Source organism: Ochotona curzoniae, unplaced genomic scaffold (assembly GCF_017591425.1).
Source record: "Ochotona curzoniae isolate NIBS_2020 unplaced genomic scaffold, NIBS_Ocur_1.0 scaffold_4763, whole genome shotgun sequence".
Taxonomy (NCBI): Eukaryota; Metazoa; Chordata; class Mammalia; order Lagomorpha; family Ochotonidae; genus Ochotona; species Ochotona curzoniae.
This window is the reverse complement of record NW_024467123.1, coordinates 4,988,813-5,014,117: the sequence shown is the minus strand read 5'-3', so window position 1 is coordinate 5,014,117 and position 25,305 is coordinate 4,988,813. Positions and strand designations below refer to the sequence as shown.

General features: G+C 50.2%; 1 protein-coding gene across 1 annotated transcript in view; it reads right to left on the bottom strand.

Moving 5' to 3' along the window:
• Positions 1-25,305, bottom strand: part of GRID1 (glutamate ionotropic receptor delta type subunit 1) — a 650,606-nt gene that overhangs the window by 518,871 nt on the left and 106,430 nt on the right. The window contains exon 3 of the mRNA XM_040970332.1: positions 7,855-8,139. Coding sequence (XP_040826266.1) covers positions 7,855-8,139 — 285 coding nt within the window. The remainder of the gene's footprint in view (positions 1-7,854; positions 8,140-25,305) is intronic.

Below are 25,305 nucleotides of genomic sequence, written 5' to 3'. Positions count from 1 at the left end.
CCATCACTCACACACACACACACACACACGCACACGCACACACGCACACACACACACAGTTTATGATGATTATTTAGGGGGTGAGGAACCTTCTTTTTCTGCAAAGTGTCATATCTATATATTTACAATACCACTATTTGCAGGCTACACAAAATTGCTAACTTAAAAGTTAGCTTGCTAAATGCACATTTGAATTTCAAGTCTCCCTATGGTTGCCTTGGCAAGACCAAACCAAATGGTCTCTTGGATCTTTTTATTAAAATTGATTCTTATTTACTTGAAAAGTAGAGACAGAGAAAGAGAGATCTTCTACCAGCTGGTTCACTCTCCAAATAGCCAGGCCTAAGTCAGAAACCATAAGCTTCCTCCAGGTCTTCCACATGGGTGCAGGGACCCACACACTTGTGCTATCCTCTGTTGCCTTTCCAGGCCATAAGAGAGAGCTGGAGCAGAAATGGAACAGCTGGAGCTTAAACCAGTGCCCATATAGGATTCCCACATCGCAGGCGGAGGCTTTATCCCATATACCACAGCACCAGCCTCCTCCTGGGTCTTCTATGACCCTATGAGCAGATATTCTCCACCTCTTGTGAAGATCACTACCATGTGCCAGGCCTGATGCTTCATGTCAGGGTTCTGAAAGGACCAGGCTGGCTATAGAGATAAGGACGCTGGAACTTAGGAAAATGCCCAGGAGGCAGTCAAGGTGGGAGCAGCTCATACTCAGATTGTTCACTGACTTGTGTATTTTCTATAGGCGATACAAATCTCAAAAGGTATCAAAAATAAGGAAATGATGCTGTGATATCTCCTCTCTCATCCCAAGCCATTGCTTCCCTGCCTACTTCAGTATTTCCTTACACAGACCTAATGCAAACACTCAGACACCTTCATGAGAGTACTTCAAAAAAGATTATGGAAGCTAATATCAGTGCAAAAAACTGTGAAATCCATGCATAGCTTTTTCACACAAGGTATTTTTCATCAATTTTTTGAAGGCCCCTTGAATGCATGGATTTTAAAATTTTCTGGCATTGAAATAAATTGATTTTTTTAATCCCATTTTCCATGAACTTCATGAAGCTCACATCTGCATAGAACTACACTCTGGCCACCACGATCATTTTGTCACCCAACAACCCCACATTTGCCAACGATTATCAAGGTACTCAAAGACCTGTAGGGCCACGCATCTGGTCTGGTAGTTCAGACATGGGTTAGAACGTCCACATCTCAAATCAGAGAACCCAAACCCCAAGTTAGCTCCCAATCCCAGCTTCCTGCTAATACAGACTCTGAAGTCAATGGGTAATGGCTGAAGTGACTGAGTTCTCCTGGTGGAAGGCATGGATTGAGTTCTGGGAACCTGGCTACAGCTTGATCCAGCCCCAGGCTCAGGTACTGTGGTCATTTGGGGAATGAGTCAGACTGGAACTCTCTCATGCTCTCTATTTCCCCCACCCTTGCCTTCCAAACAACTGCAATTTTTAAAAGAACCACATTCTTCCATTAAAAGTACATTAACCAATTTGCCAAAGACAGATACTTTACGTTGTTGCAAATTCATGCTATTATCAACACTGCCGCAATAAATCTCACACACTGAAAACATTTCCCCAGGGCTTTGCCACAAGGCTGTGAGCAGGGATACCAGAGCTTTGGGAATCAAAACCAGCCACTCCTGCCATCTGCAACCATACAATCCAGAGCAAGGCCCTGCACTCCTCTAAGCCTTTGAAGAGTAGGTTCTAGACAAACCCACCAGATCAAAAGATGCTGTGAGGGATTCGTGAGCCAGCACAGCTGAAGCTCCCCAGTGGCTCCCAGGGGTGGCCTGAGATGCGCAGGCCCCACCTCTGGCATGGACTCTTGGGCCTGATGTTGGTCCTTAGTCAGGTCACAGGTGCTGTCTGTGTTCCAGATTTTTGCCTTTGATAGCCAATGAGTCAGGACAGGAGACAGGAGAGGACAGAGCCTTCCGGGCATGAACACTTGGCTCCTCTGTCTGTCCTCAGAACTATTCCCACCCAACCTTTCTGGACTTACACATCCCTGTTGCAGGGACCTCTCCCTGATCACCTTACCATAGGTTGTGCTGATTAAGCTTTCCACAAGCGCCTTCAAGAATAAGATCAACCCAAGGTCACAGCAGAGTGGAGCAGTACCAGGAGTGGGAGGGATACTGGGCCACAGCTCCAGGGAGAGGTGGATTTACAGCAGGGGGCAGACACAGAGTTACAGGTGCCTGGTCAGGTTCACTTTATCTGGCCTCCTGTGCCCAGAGTGGGAGTCCAGCAGGAAATTACCTCTATGATTTTGGTAGAGAAAGACTTTATCAGTGAGACAAGCAAGAAAGCTCACCATAAAAAAAGACAGAATACATCTTGACAACACAATAAAGACTTCTCTTCATTAAGACCAGCAGCTAACGGAGAGAAGATATCTGTCGTGTTGAGAAAAGGCTCCATTTGAAAGTGGACAACCACATGAGGAAAAAAAAAGACAGCTATGAACAGGCATTTGACTGAAGAAAAAACAGAAGCAGTGATATGAGATGATCAATCACATCTATCATCAAGAAAATGCAAATTCAAATTCAAGTAACAGAGTCTTTTGTGCCAGAGACTTAAAAGTAAAGGCAAAATGAGGAGTTGGTGAAACTGATGGACTTGGCAGAATCTCCTACAGTGCAAACAATGGTGCACAAAGGTGTGATCACTCTGCAGAAACAAACCCACATAAACACCAATGCCAAGAGACAAATAAGAGGGTATTTCTATCAGCAACACCTGCAATTCCAAAAATCCCATAAACAACCAAAATGTCTACTAATAACAACACAGATATATAAGTCAGAACATCCGTGAAAGCACTGAAAATGGTTAGTTCACTCACTCACCTGCATCAAAGAGATGAATCTCAAAAATCCAAGGTTGAGTGAAAAAGGGCAACCACAGACGTATGGAATAATGCTACTCCACATCTATGGGACTCATAGACAGTGTAGATGAACAGCACAAGGTCACTTCAGACAGCTCATGGGAAATGGAATTAAACAGGACATTTAGAGGCCAGCAATGTGGCACATTGGGTTAAGTCACTGCCTCTCATATGGGAGCACCAGTTCAAGTCCCACTACTCCATGCTTCCCATCCAGCAGAAGACAGCTGAGGTAGCTGGATCCCTGTCAACTGTGAAGGATATCCAGATGGAGTTCCTGGTTCCTAGCTCTGGCCCGTTCCAGCCCCAGCTGTGAGGGCATTTGGGGAATGAAACAGCAGATGCAAGATCTTGCTACCCTTCTCTGTGTTACTCTGCCTTACAAATCAATAAATAAGTAACTTTGAAAATAAAAAGTTAACTTTATTTTGGTGCAAAACAATTTCTAAATCCATACATATTTTCTTCATAATCCACAATTGTCATCAACTTTATGAACATGAATTCAAAAACAAAATGATTTGGTACTAAAAGAAACTCACCTTTTAACTCAATTTTTCCTCAAAAAAGTGTTTTAAAGATCTATTTTATTTATTTGAAAGGCAGAATGACATAGAGAGAAAGAGAGATCTTCCACCTTCTGGTTCATTCCCCAAAGCCTGCAATAGCCAAACTTGGGTCAGGACAAAAAAAAAAAAGAGTCCAGAACTGCACTTGTGTCTCTTGCATGTACAACAAGCGCTCAACTGCTTATGCCATCATTCACTCCTCCTCCAGGGAGCTGGATCAGAAGCAGCACACTCTGTAATAAGATGTCAATGTTGCAAGTAGCAGCTTAATTCACTGCACCCAACACCCACCCCTCCACAAACTTTCTGAAATATCCTCCTGTCTATTTTGAGCTTCATACTTGTGTAATAAGACTATCAGAAAAATTAAGGCTTGGCTAGCACACAGTCAGGAGGCCTCTGTCCCTGGGACAGTGGAACTCCATGAGCAGCAGGAAGCACACAAAGTGATGATGGTGAGTTCACAAGCATTCATTTCACTCCTATCCTTTAACTGGAAACATGTATTATAACCACACAGAACTTTGGAGCTTTTAAAAACTATTTTAAAGGCAATACAAATAGACAATGTTCATTCACACCGAGCCCTGGGTTTTCCTGCAATGGAATCCCAGATTCCAACACATCCCAGGCTAGTAAGCTGGCCCAGAGGCCAAGAAAGGATCCTGTACCCAGGAGCTTACTACAGAGGAAACCAGCCTATTGTCCCAGACTTTTAATCCTAGCATTGTGCAACTTTAGTTAAGTTACTCCACCCATCTGTCTCTTCTAAAATAAATGTCTTATAAAATATGTGGTGTACATGGGGACTCTTTGAATATTTGTTAAATGGTTGAGTCACTATTTCTACTATCCCATGCTAACTACAACCCTATCTAAGTGTATTCACTAAAGAGAAACTGTGGCTGCAGAAACCGACACCCCATTCACTCCCTTCCCAAAACACACAGCTGAATAACATCCCAGCATTCAGAGTGGCAAGTCAGAAAGTTCCCTCTTCTGTTCCATCCAAACTTTTGATATTTCAATGTTACAGATTTTCTCTCTCTCAAATGTCAGTTTCTTTTTTATTTTTCCTTGAGCTGTCATAACAAACATACAAGTATTTTCCATGGAATTTTACCAAATGGCACATCTTAACATTTTGTAAACCGCACACACACAAACATCTCTCTTGCTCCTCTGCCAGGTCCTGTCTCAGGGCCCACAGCTCTTCTTGCTGCAATTTCTGACTGTGACCTCTGGTTCCTTACTTGGCGCCCAGTTCTCAGTCTCCACCTGGGAAGGCCATTCCCGGTCTTCTGATGGGCAAAGCAACATGTACCAGGCCTCATGCACAAAGGAGAGACCTTACCTGTGATGCTCAGTGAAGTTAGCAACCAGGCTGGGAAGAAGAGAGGGGACTTGGAGACTTCCAAGTCTCAGTTACAGAAAGAGCACATGGAGAAGTGCCTTGGCGAAGTGTCTGGACCTTCAGGTCAAAATACCCTGTTTGTAAAACTGAGCAATTATCCTACCTCAGAAGACACCCAGGTAGTTTAAATAATACCTTATATTATGTAAAGATATTTGCCGATCAGTACCAAAAAGTAGTTAAATTCCTAAATCACTTCTGCTTGACATTGGGAGGAATAAAACTGGCTTTCTTCAAATCTGTGCCTTAATTGGATTTGGCTGCAAGTGGAGTAGGGCAGGAACCCCAAAGAGTTCCAAAGGTGCCACTGGTCTTGGATGTGCACTCAGTGTGACTCCAACCAGGGCACTCAATCAGGCCCTTGACTGCCAAGTCATGGAGCAAGCAGCCTATACCCTCACTAAGGAATGAAGGTGCCACATCAGTCACACAAGTTGTGCAGCTGGGACAAGCAGCAGCAGTTAGGGTGGTTCAAATTTTACAGATAATGTGCTGGGATTTGTCAGCTCAGGATAGCAAAGTTGAAAGCAGGCAAAGGCAAGCTATCCTTGCACCAGATCCAGCAGGAGATCTCAGGGTTCCCAGAGAGCCTTAAGGCAATGGGTCAGCACCCTGGACAGCACCCTGAAGCCTATAGCCCTGGATTGGAATGGACCACATGACAAGAACAGTGCCATGTTCCTCTCTTGCACCACTGGAGCCTCGGAGGGCAATCACAGCACTTTCTATCCCTGAGCCCACATACAGTCTTGGAGTCTTTCCCAATGGAGCAGCAGCCAAGGTCACCTCCATCTGTTGGCCACAGCTGGCCCACCAGAGGAAAGCCATGGGTCAACCAGAATAAAAGAGGATGACAACAGGAAGTCTGGTGGACACTGATTGCAAACTAAGCACAAGTAGCAAAGGACAGAAAAAAACCAGGTTGATGGGTGGGAGAAGGAAGGAGAATGTAGAATGAAACGTCTGTTTCCAAACCCCTTCCCCACATCAATTCCAAGATCAAAGTTTCCCACTGCCTTGTCTCTTTCCTCATGACTCCTTCCTCTCATGTAAAAACAAATGCTGAAAACTCTACATCTACACCTATGCACTTGTTCACTCACATTGCTATTTCTGCTGTGCCCAGTTGGGCAGTGGGGTCACTGCAGGTAAATTACATGGCTGGGCTCTCCTAGACATTACTGCCCCATGAAAGACCTCATTCAGTGTTTCAGGAGAAGCTGAGTACAGGCTGGGAGAAGCAGAAGAAGGAAGCTGGCTGCCCACTCCAAGGAATTGTCAGAATTCAGGAACAACTCTGCTGGAGGAAAGACTCGCTTCTCAAACTCCATGGGAGTAAAGGGTGCAAAAGGAAGAGAACACAGGGGCAGGATCAGTGCCTTCGGGCATCATTCAGACTGCAAGAATCACAGGGTCTAGACACAATGGGCACACTGGGGAGGGCCAATCACCAGCCCTCTCTGTGGCTGAGGCTCCCAAGCCCTTCTTCCAGAGCCTGTGGAGGACTAGGACCATGAGCCAGAGAAGAGCACTGGCAGTGTCCAGAGCAATCAAGATGGAACAGGTGTGCACACTGCTCCACCACACCCTAGCAATTGCAGTGCCCACAACTCCCACAGGGCCCATGCTTAAGTGTTCTCAGGAGCTGCCCTGTGGGCCTGTGGGCACTGCTCCAAAGTCCCCAACTTGTCCCCAAGGGCTGGCAATGGGTCGGAGGTACGAGAGCCCAGGTCTTGCACAGAGCCTCCATTTTCATCCTAGCACAATGACTGCTTACTTGCCCTCCAGGCTCCTCCTTGGATGGCTTGGAATGGTGTATTTGCTTAGGAGCTGTGGACAGCACTCATGGGCTTAGAGAAGCCGGGTATTTAGGCAAATGCAAACATATGCTGATTTCTTTTCTTAGTTACATTCCTGGCAAAGGAACTATCTCACCAAGGGGTGGGGTAGGGAAAGTGATGTTCAAAGATCCACTGGTTCCTCTCCCAGCCCCAGCATGGTGGAGCAGATGACCCTCATCTGGCTAAGTGGGGGCTCTTGCTATGCAAGATGGGTCCCCAGCATCCCTGGGAGGGAACTGTGCTCTGCCTGACTTGGAGACCCCAGGGGAGGGCAGCCACACCTGCAAGTACCTGGCAATTGGTGAGACAGGGACAAGGCCAGCAGATGGGGTCAGTTGCTGTGTAAGATGTCAGCCTCAGGGAGCCTAGGAGAACGACACCCCAAATCTCTGTGTGATCTGTTACACCTGCACATGACTCTCCAGGATCTCAAAACAAAGCTGCATAAAACACATATGCAGCACGGAAGCCACTCTAAGTCAGCCTCAGAGAGCAGTGTGTAACCTACAGAGCCACTGGGAGAAAACCCAAGCCCGTTTTCTCCAAAGCACACACCATGCTTTCCTAACCAGCAAATTTTCTTTCATCACATGAGAGCTCTTCAGAGGAGCCATATCCAGGCACCATGCCCACCAACCCTTGTTTGACCGAGGCTATTCAGGGCATCCCTCCCTCCTGACCTTTGCCCCATCCACAGACCTTGACATGGGAAGACAGGTAAGGGTGGCTGCAGGTCAGGAACTGAGAAAGGCAGGCTGTCTCTGCAAGGGAGGCCTCTGAGAGAGTTCAGGCTGGTGGCCTCCACAACCACCTGCATGTACCGCCCTTCGGATCCCTGCCAGCAGCTTATTAATATTTTATTGAAAACTCGAAGATGACTCGAACTTCAGCTGTCACGATAAGGCACTGTTGCCAGGCAACCCTCATGCCTGTCTACAGATCCCTGTCTTCAGCCCCTCCCCCACTCACGAAGCTGAGCATTGGGCCCGCTCAGCATGGACCATACCCCCACTAGTTCAGGGCTCAGCTCTTGGGTGAGCCCACACCCGCACCTCAAAAGAGTGCCCACCCCTGCCCCAGCACTACTCACCATACTCACTGTCGTAGAACATGACAAACTTCTGCCAGCGCAGCTCAGTCACAAGCCGGAGCATGACGTCATTGAGACGGACAGGTGGTCTGGAGGCCAACGTGTAGGCTTCGCCGTCAGGGCTGGGGTTCAGGTGGCAGGCAGTGCGGGGCGATCCCCCGGGGTTACGCTGGACAAAGAGGTGAGGGATGTGCATGGCATCGGTGAGCGACTGCAGGGCGTTGGCGGATGCACAGCCGGTGGAAGTAACCAGGGCCAAAATCCCCTGGGTCATGAGGTCACAGGCTGGAAGCAGACAGAGGGAAAGAAAGAGAGAGGGTCAGGCTCAAGCAGATGCTGCAAAGGCCACCACCCTGTGTCCCAAGCCTGAGAAATGCCAACTCTCCCAGGGAAAAAGAGCCCAGCCCAGGCCCAGGCCACCAGCCTCACTGACCAACGTTGGAGACAGCACCAGCTAGACAACTCTGTACCCACTGAACATAAGGGAAAACAAAACCAGAAGAGGCACAGAAACAAAAATCCAGTTCAAACTGCCTCACTCAACACAGCTATTCTGTTGGGCCCCCAGTTGGTTTTGCTGCATCCCAGTAACCAATGAGCTATGATGGCTGGTGGGATGCAAGAGACCACGAATGCAAGCAAGTCAAGGAGACGTTTATCCCCAGATGACACAGGTAGCCAGTAAGATGATAAAGACAGAGCTGGAGAACAAGCTCACTTGTGCATTTCACAGAAATTGTGGGGCCAGACAGCCTAGAATGATGACAGCACAGCAAGATGCTTGGGCTGATGGGTGGGAATGGCTCAAATGGGGGTTGCATGAGGAAGAGTGAATGCCAGCAGTGTTCTCTATGGTAGATGCACCTGGGGGCTCATCCTTGAGAGGCAGCTAGGAACCACATGGGATGTCCCTTCACACTGTTTCAAGCTGCCAGAAGGGCTCTTAGGAAGACATCCCTCCCCACATACCAACTAACCACCGAGGGCTCTCATGGATGTTTAATGTGATGGCAGGATTGTGCACGCAAGCAGCTGTGATGTCACAACAGTGTCACTGGGTGGTGGCCATCATCTGGTGCACACCAGACTCCCAGCAGCAGCAGCCAAGCTCACACTCCCAGGGAGAAGGCAATGGGAGGCTGGGAAGAGGGCAGAAATTCTCCATGCCAAAGGCTGCTGCTGGCTACTTCAGGGGCTCACCCTGTGGTCACCATGAGCATCAGCCACAGGACGCCTCCAATCCCACAGTCATGCCTGAAGACACCCCGCAAAGGCCAGGGCTGAGGGTGGCAGAAGGAGATGTGGGGGCCAGTGGCGCTGTGGTGCTAGGAGTAAAGACACTGTCTGCAATGCCAGAATCCCATTGGAATACCATTCCCAGTCCCAGCTACTCCACTTGTAATCCAGCTTCCTGCTAATGAGCCTGCGAAGGGAGCAGAGGATGGTTGGAGTACTCAGGGCCCTGCCACCCATGTGGGAGACCAGGACGGACTTCCAGGCTCCTGGCTTTTGGCTCACTGGCTATTGTGGCCACTTGGAGATCCACCTCTGTAAAAGGGGAGATGTGGAAGTCTCTTAGGGATCTCACAGCCACCACTGGCCCTTTTCTTCCCAGGTTCACTCGGTATGAAGTCCTCTGGTGGCCCCCAGGACCACTGGCGATAAAGTCAAAGCCCTGTGGGCTATCTACAAGTTCTCTAGGCCTACAACCAGGCTCCCTATCATACCATACTACACCCTCAGATTCCCAGGATCACTTCTTGCTTCACATTCCTGGCCTGGCTAAGACCCCGTGTTAGCAGATTGCTGCACTTGTTCCTTCACAGCCCTGCATGCCACACATGTTAACTGGTCCTTCTGATCTGCCTCTAGTAGCAGGAGGACAAGTGTGGTGCCTGTTCTGTTTGCCATCCTTCCCCAGACACACGGTGCCCATAACCCCAGGAGTTGGTAAAGAACAATATAAACAACGGAGTAGTATGCAGCCTTTAAAAGGAACGAAGTGCTACCACCTGAGTGGCACACCCAGCGGACTGTGGCACACCCTGGGTGGAGCCGGAGGAGGTGATATTGAGTGAAATAAACCTACACAGAAAGACAAACATTGCATGTTCTCACTCCTAACGGGAAGTGACAAAAGGTAAATCTGTGGCAGCAGACAGTGGAATAGTGGTTGCCAGAGGTCAGAAAGAATAGCTAGAAGGGGAGACAGAAGGAGGCTTGGTAACACGGACCAAAATCCAGTTACACAGGAGGAATGAGTTGTATTTGAAAAGAGCTATTTAACTTGTTTGAAGGCACAGTTACACAGAGAGAGGAAAAGAAACAGAAGGAGGCAGAGGAAGGAAGAGCAGGGATCTTCACCTGCTGGTTCACCCCCCAAATGACTGCAATTGCTGGAGCTGGGCCAGACAAAAGCCAAAGCCAGGAGCTTTTTTCAGGTCTCCCACATGAGTGCAGTAGCCCAACAATTTGGATCGTCCTCCGCTGCTCTCCCAGGCAAATTACAAGGGAGCTGGATCAGAAGCGGAGCAGCAGGAACTTGAACCAGGGCCTGTGTGTATTCTAGCATCAGAGGCAGTGGCTTAATCTGTTAAACCCCAGAGCCAGCGCAAAGGGGTGCGTTCTATGGTTCTAAGCACAGTTCACAACAATTTATCACATTCTGAAAAGAATCAGAAGGGAAGGGACTGAAGCTCCTCCCTACAGAGGAATGATCAAAGTTTAAGCAGAGAGAAAGGCTAATTACTCTGATTTGGTCACGACACACTTGTTACCTGTATATTGAATGAGCACAAACTAGACAAAGAAGCTTCTGGCTTGTAGCATTGAATCAGCTCAGTTCTGGCTGTTGCAGCCATCTGGGTAGTGAACCAGAAGACAAAACACCTCCCTCTATTTTTTCTTCTCTCTGTGTACAATATGCCTTTCAAATATGCCCAGACATCATGAGCTTGGAAGTTCCATGCCCGCTTGTAGCAAGTCCTTTCTGGGCATCTATCCACAACACGCAGTCAGCACTGGAATCAGAAAAACCCAGACAACACATAACATACATTCTCTCACCAGGTCAGCAGTTACCAGCGAGCCCCGACTGCTGATGGCATGCACTGTCCTAAAGATGCTCCAATAACATGAGAAAGCACTAGTCACAAAACTGAACACGTAAATAATACAAAACTGCATGTATCTGATATCAATTAAATACAACCCAACATGCACTGAAGAAACACAGAAGGAATTATTGCAGTGGTTTTTTTTTTAAGACTGCCATTTAGAAAGAGTCCCCAGAACCGATTTTCCTCCTTTCTCTACTTTGCCAAAATGGTGTGATTTGAACATATAATTCCTTTAACGGAAGCAAAAAAAAATCTTCCAAGAGCAAGTAAGTAGGAAGCCACACAGGAAAAGCAACCATCGTGTGAGAATTTCCTCGGTGCCAAATTCCCCGTGTGTGTGTGCATATGCCTGAGTCTCAGGACAGCCAGTGGGGTTGGAAGCACTGTGTCCACCCTTTGTATAGCAAGACAGGAGGCCACAAGGACAAGGAGCAGAGAACGACAAACAGGGCTGGGCTGAGACACCACCCGGATTCCCTACACACTGCCACAGACATGGGGGGGAAATTACTTCTAAGGCACCCTCCCACTAGGGGGAAGAGGAAGAATACGAAGATCCCAGAACCACATTCTAGCTTGAGATCCTGCTGTCAAGAGCCATGAACAGGTGGACACATCTTCCTGTTGGTAGCCACAAGCAGGTGAACACATCTCCTTCCTGTGCTTCGGATTATCACACTGTAAATAAGACTCCATACACAGCACAGTTGCGACTTGGAAGGCAGCTACATCTAAGTGCCCACTCTGGGCTGTGCCCAAGGCATCCGTCTCCCACCCTTTCCTAGGACATACCAATCACCCCAACATCTCCATTCAGATCATGTCCCCGCCCCCAAGGCTGACAGCCCCTCTGCGTGGGGGGAGCTGGGCATGACTGACTTGCCACTCAGGCCACCACCTGCAGTGTCAGCCACTGGCACCCAGGCTCTGCAAACGGGGTAATTAGGGCTTGAAGCCTCTATGGGACGCTAATGGAGAGGCCCCTATCCCAGTCAATTTTCAATCCACTGTGAATGGCCTGCTAATTGGGGCACCATTCAAATGCCGGTTATTGGGAGGCTTCTAACATAAAAATAATAAGATCAAAGCCAAATCAGCCCATGACTTAATCAAGGCTGGGTAAGCCAGAACATCACGGGACTCACACCCTGGTTACCAGGGAGAAATGTTGAACTCCAGAGCCTGGCTGGACCACCTGAGTCTTAGCTGGCCATGGGCAAGAGGGGTTGTTCCTTTCCCAGTTCTTTCTTTTATTTTCTTGTTCTAAGATGATGGCATCCACTCAGCCGGGCTGCTGTGTGCAATCCAGAAAAGGCCTTTATATGTGAAGGGCATGCATATAGTTGGGTGCACAGCAGGGAATCAGGAGTTACCACCAGGCCAGCTGCAAAAAAAAAGCATTCCTGCAGCTCTCTGGAGCATGCAAGTTTTTGCGACAATCCTCTTCCTCCAATATCCTCTTGGCCACAGAGCTGATTTCTCTGCTGATTGCAGTGCAGGCTTGATAGACGGCTAAGAGCTCCCTGAGCATCCCTCATCAGCACAGCAATGAGGAAGTGGAGCAGAATTGGAACCAGCAGCAAAAGTGCCCTGACCAGTGCTCTGCAGGGAACCTAGGTCAGCCAATCGCTCAGGATTAGTTCAGGAGAGGCCATGCAGTAGTAACTCTGCCAGCATTCCTAGCCCCAGCCCCAATATCCACAATCACATTCCCACCAGAGCCCGCTGAGACATCAGATCTCACTGATTCTGACTCTGAGTAGGAAGTGACAGGAGCAGTCCCAACTTCTTCATGGGAGAACCACTAGCAACTCACTCTAGGTCAGCTCCCTGATTGCCTGCCTACCACCACACAGCCCAAGAACGTCACTTAGCTCTACAGCCTGTGCTAGGAAGGAGTGGGAAGGTACCAAGCCGCACCTCCCCCAAACAGAATCCTTGCTCAGCAACTTACTCAGGGTCTATAGGTGAACACTGGAGATAAGAGAGGGGCCCCCCCCTCAATGAAATCGCTCTGAGTATTGTCACTGGTCCATGCCCAGCCTCCCATATCTCTATGGAGACTTCCAGAAGATTTCCAGGCCAAACTTAAGGGGAGCAATATCTCCCTTCCCCAGAAGGTTTATGTGAGAAAAGACACAATCCCTGGAGTGTGCACCTGCTCATGATGCTGACTGTGGCTAGGGTCCCTGGATGCGCCATTCCCCCCAGGCACAGCCACATCTGCTCTCTTGAAAAGTTAGACCTGCTCCTCACAAGCCTTTAGCCAGCAACCTGCATGTTAGCTGGCCTCTGAGCGCCCACTTGTTACAGCAGGACAAGGCAACCAAGCCTCTGCTTGGGGAAAAGCAACCAGTTTTAGGTACCCGTGTTCCCAAGAAGCCTGGCAAGGCTCAGTTGATCTCCACAGGCAGCAGGAAGGAGATCATGCTGAGAGGAGATCTGGACTCAACCCTGGCTGCCCATGAAGGAACAATAGCTCCATAGGGGAGCCCAGCACCTCTGCCTGAGCCCACGAACAGGACTCCCAGAGCTGCCCTGGTCTTCAATAGTCTGCTCTGCCATAAGCACCACCCTCCCCAGCTACCCTCGTTATCTGTGCCCTTCCTCTGCTCCTTTCAACCGACACAGTCTTTATGAATATTTGAATTCTAATGGCTAATGCTTTAAATTAAGGTAGCATTTATAAATACTTTATAGACAATGAATAATTGACCAAATTTACTATTGTCATAACTCAGAGTAAATTATTGATCTAGGTAAAATAAATATTTTTCATCTTTTATTAAGATGTCTAAAAGGTAAACAAAGCCATCAAATGGAGAAGTGGGTTGCAGTGCAAGGCCTGGCCCCAGAGCAGTGTACCCTCCTCCACCATCCCATGGGGAGACACATGCCTTCCCAGCACAGAGCACAGTCCTGACAAGCATCCGGGCAGACCCCTGGCTTCAGTAACTCTCTTGTCAGCTCCCCAACTCCCCAACCACCTGCCGGCTCTTCGCTCCTTCACTGCTCCTACCCAATTTCCTCACACATCATCTTTTGGGGGACTCCCTCACTCCCCTCTGTTTCTATATACAACAGATCTAGTGAAATACCAACCTGGACTCCACCTGGGTAAGGTCCACCTGGGGTACTCAACTGAGATGAGCACAGCTGGGACAGGTACACCTAGGGCAGACTCACCTAGGACAGGCTCCCGTGAGGCAGATATACCTGGGATGGAAGACTCACATGGATTAAGTTCACTCAGGGCAGGTCACCCTGGGAAGGGCCTGCCTGCAGCCAGTCTACCTACTCACCACCATCCCCATCCATGGAAGCAAACAGCAAAACACAGCCATACACTTGGCAACCTGCTGAGCCCTGATTCACTGCACCACCCTTCTCAATCACCTGCTCCTCATCCCCCTCAAGCTCTCCAGGATTCTCCCTCAAGGTCAGCTCACAACCTTGCTTCAATTTTCCTGGAGAATCCAGAGGCCATCACAAAGTAACTGGACTTCTTACCCACCTGAGTACACAACGCAAGCTGAAAAAGGAAGCTGCTCCCACAGAGGGCTAGCTGGTCCTGGCCCCTGAGCTCTGGACGCTCCTGCATCCTGCCTCCTGCCTCCTCCCATTCCCAGTTCACCCTTGTATCCTCCCCTCCCTGGAATCATCAATTTCCTTATACATCTGACCCATCCCCTCTGACATGAACCCTGTTGAGGCTTCCACAGTCACTGCATAGTTATGCCCTCTCGACCCCATGGCTGGCACCTAAGACTACAGCTCAGACTTGATGCATCAGCACTGAGTTCCAAATTGATCCCCACTGTTCCTGACCCTCCCCTCTCCTGACACCCACAGCCCAAGTCCTCAAGTTTAAACTCCCAAATACATTTCAAAAGTTGCTGACTTACCCCAAGGTCACAGCCATCAGTGACCTGGGAGTGCTACATGGTAACAAGCACGTGGTACAGCCAGTAAGACATGGCCTGGGACACCCACAACTCATGCTGGAGTACCCAGGGTTCGGGTCCAGGTTCCAGCCTCCTGTTAATGCTAGCAAGCAGCAGGCAATCACCCACGTAGCTGGGTCCTTGTCACCCATGTGGAAGACCCAGACTAAATTTACATTCCTGGCTAGAGCCTGGATCAGCCCTCGCTATTGGGGGCATCTAGGAAGTAAAGCAATGGAAAAGACATATTTCTTTCTTATCAAATAAACAGAAACTTTTTTAAAGGCGCATTAGCTTTCCACTCCCCATAAAATAAAATGCACATGCCTCACAGACTCTCACAGTCATGTGTCATTCACAGCCCAGCCATGTCCTAGGGAGCCAGTCTTTGTACAGTGACAGGCGCCCCAAGCTCTCACCACCTCTGCCACACCTTCCACCCTGCCTATCTGCACGCCATGCTCCTGCCAAGAGCAGCCTGTCTAACCCACCTTCTCCTGCGTGGTCTGTGGGTCCCACCACTTCCTGCAGAGCACCTACATGGCTCTCCCCTTCTCATGGCTTGCCTTCGTTTCCCGTGCCTACTTTATGCTCATTGCCAAAGACTACCCTGTGTCGCTGCCACCTGATGCCCATTCTCTGGCCCATGAGCCCTTGCACAGAAGCACCTGTGCTACCCACCCTCCACTGCACCTGACCCAGAGCCCAGGATGGCAGAGCACAGCTGCAAACCAGCCAGAGCACCTTCAGGATCTGGGGTTTAGTGAGAGCGAGGCACAGCTTTCAGCCTGACCAGGTCCTGAGACTACATTCCATTGACCAGCGGATGAAGCCCTAGCCCACAGCCTGGAGAAGGGGCTCATGCTGCATAAAGCCAGCACAGTGCTCTAAGAACCACCAAAATCTGGAAGGAAGTGAAGGTTTGCCCAGGCCTTCCAGGAGACCTGGGCCTCGACACCCACCAGGCTGGGAGCCCCACTCCCGCTTGGCACCAAGCTCAGCCCAGCGCTGGGGTCCAATGGAACCTGGCCAAAGGGTCCCACAGAATGACAGATTACAGATATACACACACACACACACACACACAGGGACAGGCGGGATGCACAGGACCAACCAGGAGGGCAGGGAAGAGTTGGCAGCTCCGTGGGGGACAGGTCTCTGGGGCCTCGTTCTCTGCCAACTAATGAATACAAACCCATCACTGGTTCCACGGGTTGGAAGGAAGGGAACCCAGAGTGGGACCGTGTGGGCTTATTTATAGCTCTCCAGCTCCTTGTAAATGACATTTATTGCTCTGCCAGCAGAACGTTAGGCTCCTGCGCATGCACAACAGTCACAAGGACGCCTATACCACAAAAGAGAAGTTGGGACAGAGCTAAGTCCTGCCTGCCTCCAGAGAACCTTGAAAGCAGCCAAAGGACAGGGTCCCTGCAACACAGCACTCGGGGGTTCTGAGTCTCAGCCGGCCCACAACTCCAGCCTCACGACTCACTCTTTTCTTATAATTAGATTTCTTGATTTTATTATTTTATGATACAGTCCCATAGGCTCTGGGTTTTTTCTTTCCCCCACAAGTCCCTGCCCCCTCACACACACACATACACAGACACACACACACACACACTGACTTCCCCTACATCATTATAATAGTATAGTCCTTCGTAGATAGTTATAAGTCCATCATTCTGCTACTTAAGTGCATCCTGACACTGTACGTATGGACAATGGTAGAAAGTCCAGTATCCTATTGTCATGATATATTTAACAGTTACATTGGGAGTCATCTAGCATTTACAAAATGCTTCAGAAACTCAATGCCAGCAGAACAAACAACCTTGTGAAGAAATGGGCAAAGGAAATGAACAGACATTATTCAAAAGAACAAATTCAAATGGTTAACAGACATGAAAAAAATGCTCAGGCTCCCTAGCAGAACGGGAAATACAAATGAAAACTACATTGAGGTCCCACCTAACTCCAATGAGATTGACCTACATTCAGAACTCTACACCTGCTGGCCTGGATGTGGAGAGAGAGGTAGCCTCTTTCACTGCTGGTGGGTGTGTAGGTTAGTAAAACCACTGTGGAGGTCAGTATGGGAAGTGCTAAAAGAACTGAAAATTGATCTGCCATATGATCGAGCTATCCCACTTCTGGGACTATATCCAAAGGAAATGAAGTCTGCATGTGATAAAGGGATCTGTAATCTTACATCTACAGCAGTACAATCTACAATAGCAAAGACATGGAAACAACCCAGATACCCATCAAAAGAAGATGGGTAAAGAAACTGTGGTACATCTACTCCATGGAATACCTACTCAGTCATTAAAAAAGAATGAAATTCTACCATTTGCAACCAAATGATCCCAACCAGAGACCACTATGCTCAGTGAAATCAGTCAATCCCCAAAGGTCAAAGATCATATGTCCTCTCTAATATAAGGCAACCTTCATGCGAAATACAAGACCAATAGCACTTTCAATACTGTTTTTGCTGCATCTAAGGAGTTTTGATATTTTTGCTTTTATTTTCATTCATTCAAAAAAGATTTTTTTTCTTATTAACATAGGTCCTTCAGTAGCATCATTTGCTTTCTTTGATGCATCATTATCTTCTTTTTTGTTTATTTTATTTTATTATTACTAATAACATTGTATTATGTGACACAGTTTTATAGGTACTGAGATTCCCCTTTCTTTTTTGTTTCTTCAGCGACACATTGGTCTTTCAGCAGCATGTTACTTAATGTTGTTATTACTTTTTTTTTCCTGTTGATTTTGTTTTATGGCTTTTCATTTGAGTGGATGCATAGTAACTGTGTATTAGAGACTAGCATATCCAGATGTGAAGACACAATGAAGTATGCATTTCTACTTCCAAACCAAAGATGACTCACTTCTGAATGAGCTCAACGGGATCACACAGTACAAGTTAACCCCTTTCCAGGGCAGGGCCTAACCACACCTCCTAAAGACCCTCATTTCCTCCCCGTGAATGCTTGTGTTCTAAGGAGCATCAGTGCCACCTGCTAAATGAGTCACCCCAGGGAACGGACAAGTTGGGTTTGGTAGAGGTGAGGGAAAAACTGCCTCGTCCTAGAGCAGTACCAGCCATGGGCAGCACAAGCAGAAGGAAGGTCCTGGACTTCACAGCCTCCTGGACTTGGTCCTGAACCCAGTCAGACCTGGGCTCACTGCAACTGATTCTTCTCCAGGAGGAGGGACAGCTCCAACGCAAGAAGAGCATGACAAGGACCTTGGGAGAACATAGCGCCGTTCTCGGACTGCAGGCAAAGGGAGAGAGAGAGAAGCAGCAGGATTTGACCACTGCTGATTTCACACTGCTAGAGGCCAGACACACAGGGCTCCAGAGCCATGAAGAACAGAACTGTTTCAGAGAGGGTGGTGATAGGGACTGGGGCAGCACAGGGAGCAGCCCATGGACTCAGCCATTCCTAGAACACAGTCTAAGAGAATGAAGACAGAAACACTCCTGCATGGCCACATCTACAGCAGACTGTAGCCAGAAAGGGATCACCCCAGGATAAGCAAGAAGGTGCTTTCAGCTCTATTTAGGGCAAGACAAAAGAAGGAAACGGGAATGACAGGGCTTCTGGTGGGGGGAGGCAAAGACACAGCCCCCAGTTACTGCAAATGTGCACTAGAAGGAAGCTGCCCCCTTCCCGATTACAACCAGGGCCACACAGCCCAGCCACCCCGACACTGAGCCCTGTGGCCTCGCTGGGACATGGCTGCTGCTGTCCTAGATTGGGTAGGGGAAACAGGAACCAAGACCTAAGCTGAGGGTGTTGCCCAAAATCACAGAGGAGCAGGGCTCCACCCCGAGCTGCCTCCAACCTCAGAGCTCAGGATGCAGCCCAGGAGACAGATAGGCAGGCCCACCTTCAGGGCCCTGTGCCTGCAGGCAGACTGCATACTCTGCTGAGCCGCAGTCCTCCCCAACCCCAATCCTGGAAATGGGCCCCCATCTATCTTTACCACCTAGTGCTTGCTGCCAAGAGTGACTCAAGTCAAACAGGAGTGACTCCTGATGTCAGGACAGGACCTTCTCACAGGGGACCCTGGCTTTTAGAGACCCAGGTGAGCTGAGGAGTGGGTGGAGCTTGTGTCCCACCCCTAGCCCGCTTGTGTGAAAACCAAGACAAACCTCTCAGCAAGAGCAAGGCAGTCGCAGCTCTGCTGAGCAGGAAAGCCCAGGACTCGCCTAGCAGAACAGCAGCATGGCTTGGTCCTGGGGAAGAGGCAAAACAACAGGGCTGTGGGCATCGTGCAGATATCTGCAGGCAACACCTGGGCCCAGGGGACGAGAGTGTTCCCACACTCCCAAGCAGCTCCAGCAGGAAGAGGTCTGGCAGCCCTTCCACCTGGCTGTCCCTGGAGCTAACCTGCTCTCCTAGCAACAGCACAGAAGCGCTGAACACCAGCACCCCAGACCCAAAGCTCCAGCCAGCATGGACAAAACCAGGCCCCCAAGCCTGCTTTCGGCCTTCCTTGTACCTCTGAGCCTCCCAAGCTCAGCACCAGTGATCCCCACTCTCCTCCTGCCCTTACATTTGCCTCCTGAAAGTCAATTCCAGCTACACACCAGGCACAGCCCAGGCCCCAGTGATCCTACCTATCCATCCTGAGGGACTCTACGTCTTTTTCTCCATCCCAGCTCTGGGCTTGCAAATCCATGCATGCACCTGTGTGTGCATGTGCATGAGCACACCTGCATACAGCCGTATGCGTGGAGCTGGTGGGACTCACTCACAGGCTATCACTCCCACTCGCCCCCACTGCAATGCCCTAGCAGAGCTGTCTGCTACAGAGGACAGAGCTCCAGTCTCTCCCGATCCTGGGCTCAGAAACAGATTCCAAGGATGAGTAAGCCAGGAGCCTCACCTCTGAGCTGGCGGCCTGTTCCCCCATCTTTACTGGCTCCATACTCCATGCTCCAGCTCCAAGGTTTCACACTAATCCTGCAAGGCCAGGCCACACTAAGTCTGCTAGGCCAGCAGACTTCTGGGGCAACTTTCAGACTCCCAAAGCATAAAGCTGGGGAAGGGAGGGCCTGAAGGCTAGACTTTCCAACACCTGCACCTGCCTAAGATTCTTACAGTACTGTTCTCCTTCCTCCCACGGAAGCACCTCGTCATCATAGCCCCACCCCACACAAGTGCCTCCTTCTCTCTGAGGGTTCTTCACCAGCAGTTAGGATAACCAAGGCCCTTCCTCTGCTGCCTTCCCTGCCCCCCTTATTTCACACAGGATTGCAACTCATACTGCTTCATGAACTGTGGGTCCCCGTCACCCCCTTGGACTGAGTACTTCTCTGATCCTAACATCCAGAGCCAGCAGGACTTAGCTAATGGCTGTAATTCTGGCCCCAGCCCACCCACTATGACTGGGCAGCCTGAGACGGCAGTGTTCATCTGCAAACCTTAGGCCGAGGTGGTCATCCCATTCGGGCCTGTCCCTGGGACCAGCATGCACAAACACCTCAATCCCTTCCAACTGCCTGGGCAGGGAGGCAGCCTTCTGCCCCACTGCCTGCTGAGGACCAGGACAGAAGCACCTGAATGGTCCACTCACACTCCCACCCTGAGCCACTGGGCTCTGCACAGAGGGGCCCCCAGTCCATCCACTGCCTTTCTCAATTCCATGACTACAGAGCCAATTCCAGATGTGAATCTGGAGCTCTGGGCTGCCAGCTGCACCATGTCCCTCAGCCCATGTGTGTGGCCGTGGCCCCTTCTCAGGGACACCTCCACCTGGGTACCATACCCCATGTGCTCTTCCCTCCCTGCCACTGCCCAGTCCAATTCTCCACTCCCTCCCACCTTCCCACTGCCATCAAGCACCCAACATGCCTTGCAGACAAACCCAGGGAGATGAACAGGGAGGTAGGCTCTTCACTCTCCCCTCTTTGTCCCAGCCCCTCATCACAGGGCACCTAGGATAAGGGTGCAGCTGGGGAGGTGGTGGTGAGGGTGGCTCCACACCTGTCATGAATACATCCAGACCAGCAGTTGCCATCCACACGTAAGGGTCAAAGCTCGTGAGAAGTGATTCAGGGCACTGTGTCCTCTTCTGTCCATCATGCATGGCGGCTCCTCCTGGGATGCAGCCAGAGCTACTCCAGAATCACAACAACCATGAAGTCTACAAGGCCCAACTCTATCATAGGGATGGGGCTCAGGCTGCTCTCTAACCTGGCTGGACTCTGCTGAGGAACCCAAAACCAAACGGGCAAGTGAGGCCCAAGCTGATGGCTGGCAAGGTGGGCATGGCTAGGGCCATCTTTTGTCAGCAGTGCTGTCCCCAGGCAAGGTAGCCAGATGTGCAGCTCTGCAGGTGAGGGTCACATGGGCTGGTTCCCAGCCTGGCATCCACTGCTGCAGTTCTCCCCTTCATTCACTCCAAGTCCTGGGGGCAGGGGTCCTGCTTCCCAATACATCATTATAGTCCCAACACTGCTGCCATCACAGCAACCAGTCTCCAGAACCAACTGCACTTCTTTCAAAGAATGAGTCAGGCAGGGCAAGGGTTGGGGAGGGAACAGCTGCTCCTGCTCAAACACCAACTTCCAAAGGGATACCCCCAGGAGCAAAGGCCTCTTGAAACGGAAAAGAGGACTCTGAAGGAACTGATCTGGCCTCCAAAGCTAGTTTGGCCAGCATGCAAGCCCTGCAGCCTGGGGAAGTGGAAACAAAGCCCTAAGGACACAAGCCATGGGCATTCGGGCCAGGCTCATGCTGAGCCCCAGCTCAGGGAACGCTCCCTCCAGGGACTGGCCCAGGGACATTATCCATCTCAGCAGCTACCACTCCTCACCACCACTCCCTCCCCTAGGTGCTGCAGAGCAGATGGGGAGAGAAACCAGAAATCTCCCGTACCCAGTGGAGACTGGAGGGGATCTTTGCCAGTGATAATGAAAATTTTCACAGTAGCAGATGCTCAGAGAAAATTGAAAAACAATACTCTACAACAACCAAAAAAAAAATTCACCAAAATCAGAGAGGAACTTCAGAGGAGCCTGATTTGTTGGGGCTCGGTCTTCCCATCAGCACCAATGCAGCAACAATAAGACAGACTGGGAGCAACAGCCTCCCCAGCAGGGAAGCAAGCTACCCCCACCCCCTAAGCCTCAATTCATCAATCTCTCCTATGCTGGGGACAGAGGAGTGATGCAGATCTGGCCCAGGCCCTGGCAGATGCCATCTGGAGGGAACTTGCAAGTGGACCAGGATGAGGTTATGTCCAGGAGGTGGGGAGGAGGTCATATGATGAGGGACAGGTGGATGCTCGGGAGGGAATGAGGACAACCCAGGCTGATGGTGCTGTGGGCAGTCCGTGTGGTCTGTGCAAAGGGGCACAGCTGAGGCCAGGTGGCTTTTAGGATGAAGGGGAAGGTGAGGTCTGTAGCGGAAGGTTTGTGAGCACAGCTGAATGGTTTTATTTTCTTTTTTTTAAAAAAAAGATTTATTTATTTTTATTGGAAAGTCAGACATACAAAGAGGAGGAGAGACAGAGAGGAAGATCTTCTGTCTGTTGATTCACTCCCCAAGTGGCCACAATGGCCAGAGCTAAGCTGATCCGAAGCCAAGAGCTTCTTCCAGGTCTCCCATGCAGGTGCAGGGTCCCAAAGCTTTGGGCCATTCTTGGTTGCTTTCCCAGGCCACAAGCAGGGAGCTGGATGCGAAGCAGGGCTGCCAGGATTAGAACCGGTGCCCATATGGGATCCTGTGCAAGATGTTACACCCTAGAAGAGACAGCCTGGCAACCATCCGAGAGCACCAGAGTTCAGGAGATGGGCAGAGCTGTGCCACGTAAATGTGTGAGTCAGAGTGGGCAAAAATGGGCAGCAGGCCCCTCCTTAGACCCCTAACTGGAGGACAACAAGCATCCCCTTCCTCACCACCAGGGACACAGGCAAGCAGGAGACAAGAGTGACAGGTGCACAGAATACCATTGCCACTAGATAGGGGCCCACATGAGACTGGCTCAGCTGGGTCACAGGGTCCCTTCCCACTTGGACAAACATTCCCAATGTACTGGGTGTGATTCTGAAAGGCACAATGAGGTATCCCCAGCTCTGGGCTGGGAGATTCAGAGGAGCCCCAGAATACCATGTCCTGCTCCTTGCAACTTGCTGTCCATTCGGCCATTTTCCTCCAAAGAAGCTTCCTCCTGTAGGATGGTAGGGTTTGGATGTCACAGGAGGGCTTAACTGGCACCCAGCACCAGCCACGCCCCACAGCCAAGGCAGAGCCTCTCTTTCCTCTTCTGCCCAAACACCTTCCCTGGAGAACAGCAAAGGGACAAGGGAGCTGAAGACACAGCCACCAAGACCCATATCAGAGTAGACTCGGGGTAGGTGTTGTGGCACCATTCGGGAGGATTCCAAATTGAAGTGCTGGCTCAAATACCACCTACTCTGCCTCCCATCCAGCTACCTGCCAAAGCTCCAGGGAAAACAGTGGAAGATGGCTCTAGTCCTTGAGCCCTGGCCACCCATGTCGTAGACAAGGAGGAAAGTTCTGGTTCCTGACTTTGGGCCTGGCCAAAATCCAGCCACCGGATGGAAGTTCTTTCATCCCCTTTCCCTCTCCTTCTCCTCTCCCTCCTTCTACTTCTCTCTCCCCACTCTGCCTTACAAAAACCAAATGCATTTTTTAAGGTGTATTTATTTTTATTGGAAAGGCAGATTCATAGACAGAAGGAGAGATGGAAACACCTTCCATCCGCTGATTCAGTCCCTAAGTGGCCACAACAGCTGAGCCGATTCGAAGCCAGGAGGCAAGAGCTTTTTCCAGGTCTTCCATGTGGTTGCAGAGTCCCAAGGCTTTGGACCATCTTCCACTACTTTCCCAGGCCACAGGCAGGAGCTGAATGGGAAACAGAATAGCCAGGACATGAACCAGCACCTTTACGGGATCCTGGCACACACAAGGCAAGGATTTAGCCACTAGGCTATCACACCAGGCCCAAAAGTACATTGTTTTAAAGAAAGAAAGAACAGAGACTGGGAAGAAGCCAGGGCTGGGGCTGAGCCGTGTGAATATACCTGCTACACACGCACACACAGGCAGGTAGCTCTGCACTGAAGAGGAATCCCATAGGTTTGTGTCAGAAGCCACTCTAGCAAGGTTGGTGAGCTGCTTCTGGGCAGGTCTGGAGACCCAGCACAGGGCTCTGGCCTGCCCCACACAGCCTCCCTCTCCACAGGGCCTCCGTTCCCACTAAAGGCAGCCCAGCACCAGCCCCGAGGCAGGTGCACTGCCTCTGCAGCCAGGCTACAGCCCACTCCCCAAGATGTGATGAGGTGGTGCTGTGACAACATACATTAGCCCTCATTACTTAGACATGGAGACACAGAGGGAGTGGACACAGGGAGCAACATGGGCCAAGGGAGGTCCCACTCACTCTGAGCAGACTGTTCTGTACCTGGCAGCTACCTGTTTGTCACATTGGAGCCACTGGATGACTCAGAAGTCAAGATTTGTGTCCCTGTTTTTAAGATGTGAGCGCTGAGTCAGAGAAGCAAAACTCCTTGCCCACGTTCACACAACATGAAGGGAATAAAGCTTCAGATTCAAGTAAATCTGACTCTCCAGCCCCTTCTGTTTCCAGTCTCTCAAGCAGCACAGGTGAGGACCACAGAGAGCAGGTGAGGACCGAGGACCAGCATGTCAGACTGATGTTCCAGGTCACGTGAAAAAGAAAACCACCCATGCTCTCATCTCAGGCGCCTGTTCCCACAGCAGGACTCCAATTCCAGTCCCTGCCCACCGCTCCTGAACTCATGGAGTCCCAAACACTGCCAACATGCACAGATGCATGCATCTTTTAGCTACATCTCTTTAAACTGCATCAGCCTGCATGAATAGAAGGAAGATGCCACTGGCAGTTGGTGATCTGAGTGTCGGTGTCTATCTAGGCACCGCCTTCCCCAGTCTGGCCTTCCCTTCCTCCCAGAGCCTTCCTAGAAAGCTGCCCATGGTCCTACATAACAAACAGGACAAGAAGTGAACCCCAGGGGAGACAAATAGCTTCTATCCTGAGGGCAAACAGAGTGCACTCACACATATACACTGTGTGGCGCACACACACAACACCCAGCACTCGGCTCAGCCTGCAGCTTCTCTGTCATCAGTGAATAGGGTGAGCTGGGGGAGGTCAAACGACATCAAGGTCACTCCAGAGTCCCCAGGGAACAGGTGACCAGGGAATGCTCATTAGAGGGGTGAGTCAGACCAAGGCCAGATACAGGGGCCAGCTTCACACACAGAATTCTACTACTGTGCCCCAAGCTTGCCAACTGGTGCAAAGAAACAGGGGAGAAGAGAGAGGCAGGGCCCTCACTCAGGCCCTCCTACTGG